The 3072-nt window shown below is 40.7% G+C and overlaps 1 protein-coding gene across 1 annotated transcript in view; it reads right to left on the bottom strand.

Annotated features, from left to right (window-relative positions):
* Positions 1-3072, bottom strand: part of LOC119838899 (probable ATP-citrate synthase subunit 1) — a 45036-nt gene that overhangs the window by 13917 nt on the left and 28047 nt on the right. The window contains exons 9-11 of the mRNA XM_038365043.1: positions 2627-2827; positions 1732-1899; positions 771-894 (exon numbers count right to left, since the gene is read on the bottom strand). Of these exons, the coding sequence (XP_038220971.1) occupies positions 771-894; positions 1732-1899; positions 2627-2827 (493 nt within the window). The remainder of the gene's footprint in view (positions 1-770; positions 895-1731; positions 1900-2626; positions 2828-3072) is intronic.

The raw sequence follows: 3072 nt of genomic DNA, 5'->3' as shown, positions 1-3072 counted from the left end.
GAGAGACGCAAAGTTGACCAGCACCGTGGCCTCCTGGTGTTTCCGCATCGCAACATCCATGTCGCAGAACACTGGAAAAAATTGAATGAAATTAAATAAAAAAACACTTCAATGTACACCATAAAAACTACAATTATAGGTGACAATAGTCAAGGAAATTAAAAAACTTTTTAACGGATTTTTTAACGCGATTTATTCATTATATTATTAACCCGACGTTTCGAACACTTTACAGCGAGCGTGGTCACGGGGAGACAATAGATAATTTAAAATTTACAGAGGGCGGTCTTATCAAAATTCATCATTTACTACACCGATATTATCTAAACTAATACTGGCTGCGCCCCACGGTTTCACCCGCGTAAGTCCGTATCCCGTAGGAATATCGGGATAAAAATTGCCTATATGTTATTCCAGTTGTCCAGCTGTCTACGTGCCAAATTTCATTGCTCTCGGTTCAGTAGTTTTTCCGAAAAAGAGCAACGAACACACACACATTATTACAAACTTTCGCATTTATAATATTAGTAGGAAGTAGGATAGGTTTAGTAGGAAGTAGGATAGTAGGATCATGAAGTTCGTTTGGATAAGTAGGATTATAAATTTCTCATGTATAAAGCATTTCAATGCTACAAAACTTAAAATTGAAACTAATCGTCATATTAACTGACAGATAAACTAAACAGAACCTCTCCAATAGGTCATCACCATCAATAAATTCATCAGGTCTAGACCCTTCCTCGTATAATTAAAAATAAATCCACACTCACCGGGTATAAAAACTTCCTTGTTGCCGAAATAGTATTTCTGTTTATGGTCAGCCGTGAATGGATAAACTATCGCCACCACGGACGGCTCCGCGCGACGGCATATGTAGTCGAAGTCGAGCATGCCCTGTAACGGACAAACATACAAACATAATTCAACGTTTCCGTTTTATATTATATTAAATACACATTATACACAAATAACTTACAAACGTTAGCGGCCCATATCCTTTTCCTTACCCTTCCTAGTCCTTTCCTTCACAGATCTCGACAATCCTTTTTTAATCTCTCTCTAATTTCAAGTCGGCCAATCAATTTGTAGGGGTGTAAGGTCCGCAATGGACCTTACGCCTCTCCAAACGTCCATGGGCGGTGGTAGCGCTTACCATCAGGCGACCCACCAGCTCCATTGCCGACGAATACATAAAAAAAACATTGTTTACTAGTTTTCCCATTCAAAAACCATGCCTATTAGAAATACTTCTTGATTTTTGGCTACAAATAATGCTATAGGAAAACCCGAAAAAAAAAAAAACGGTTAAAAAGACGCGGTAAATACCGGTAAATCCTATTCGCAGTTAACACAATCCTTGATTAGTATCTGCTTATATGCCTAAAGAAAATAAACGATAACATCAGTTAAAAGATAGAAATACCCGGTAAAACCCATCTCTTATTGACATACACCTTCAGTTGTATCTGCTTACTAGCTGTCCCGGCGAACTTCGCAACGCCATAGAATATTGTTTCGAAATATTTTCCTTATCGTTCTCACCTTTTAAACCTTCCTTAGACCTCCACGGACATATGAAGACCGAAATAAGATAAATCCGTTCAGCCGTTCTCGAGCTTTAGCGAGGCTAACGAACAGCAATTGATTTTTATATATAAGAAGATACGCCTAGAGGGAAAACTACCGATAAAATGAAAAAAAAAAACAGGTAAAAACCCGCTAAAAACCCACCTGTATGGCCCTATTCTGCATGCCCCACACAATCGCCTTGGTCCGATCGCTGAACAGCGGTCTGGAGGTGGACGTCTGCTGGCCCAGGTCCATCCTGGTCGGCGCCTGCGAGCAGACCAGGTCGAGCAGTTGGTTCGTCAGCTCCGGCAGCTCGACTTGCGGCGCTGGCTGTGGGGAGGGACAAAATAAAGGTTATTTCACTACATAGTATAAAACAAAGTCGCTTTCTCTGTCCCTATGTCCCTTTGCATGCTTAAATCTTTATGATTACGCAACGGATTTTGATGGGGTTTTTTTTAATAGATAGAGTGATTCAAATGGATGGTTTATATATAATAAAATGTTTTAAACTATTACGAATTTAGCGCGTGCGAAGCCGCGGGCAAAAGCTAGTACAATAATAAATAATTACAAATTCAGTTTAAAACTGGCTGACTCAGGAAACACTGTTCTGCCTTACTCTTATCATTTAGGGGTATGAAATATAGATGCTGGTCGAATCTCAGACACATCCGATTCGCACACAAAGTTTCATGGCTATCGGTACAGTCGTTTCGGAGGAATATGGCAACTAACATTGCGACACGAGAATTTTATATATGTAGAGAAGAGATATTATAATCCGTTTTGTACTAAGTTTATTTAGCTCTTTTTAATATAACATTAAATATACTATATTCTCAACTAGTTTAATAAATTAAATTTTCCGTTTGGTTGCATTGAAATGCTTTATATGCAAGAAATTTTCATAGCATAAGAAACAAATATGATCACGAGGCGGGATTCGAACCCAAGTCCTTTAGCCAAACCGTAGCGACGCATAGCGTTTCGCCCACCCGTACACTAGCAAGAATAAATGTATTCTCTCTCTCTCTCTCTCTCTCTTGCCACTCACGCTCTTCTCCGGCTTCGGCAGCTGTTTCGGCGCGTAGTCCAGCTGGTGGTCGGGTGGGATGGGCGCGTGGCCAAGCGCGAGCCCGACGATCGCGGTCATGTTCGCCTCCGGCCCGAACACGTACATCGGGATGCGCAGGCGGTGCCCGACCTCGCGCATTTGCCTGCCGATCGAAGCATTATACTTATTATGTTTTACCATCTGCGTTCACAAAATTGGCCCAGCCTTTTCAGAGATTAGCCGGCACAAACAGACAGCTAAAATTATTATGAATTGTGTAATTTAATTAAAAGAAAAGAAACAAGAATTACTCAACAGAATTACACAAAACAACACAGACATAAACAAGATAAAAAACATATTGTGGCAGCCACGGGGCTACGCTGCAACTCAGCTATAACACTAATTTTCAGCGACCCCTCTCTCATTCCCACCTCACTCACCAC

Source organism: Zerene cesonia, unplaced genomic scaffold (assembly GCF_012273895.1).
Source record: "Zerene cesonia ecotype Mississippi unplaced genomic scaffold, Zerene_cesonia_1.1 Zces_u006, whole genome shotgun sequence".
In the NCBI taxonomy this organism is placed as follows: domain Eukaryota; kingdom Metazoa; phylum Arthropoda; class Insecta; order Lepidoptera; family Pieridae; genus Zerene; species Zerene cesonia.
The sequence above is the reverse complement of the archived record's forward strand: the minus strand, read 5'-3'. Positions and strand labels throughout refer to the sequence as shown.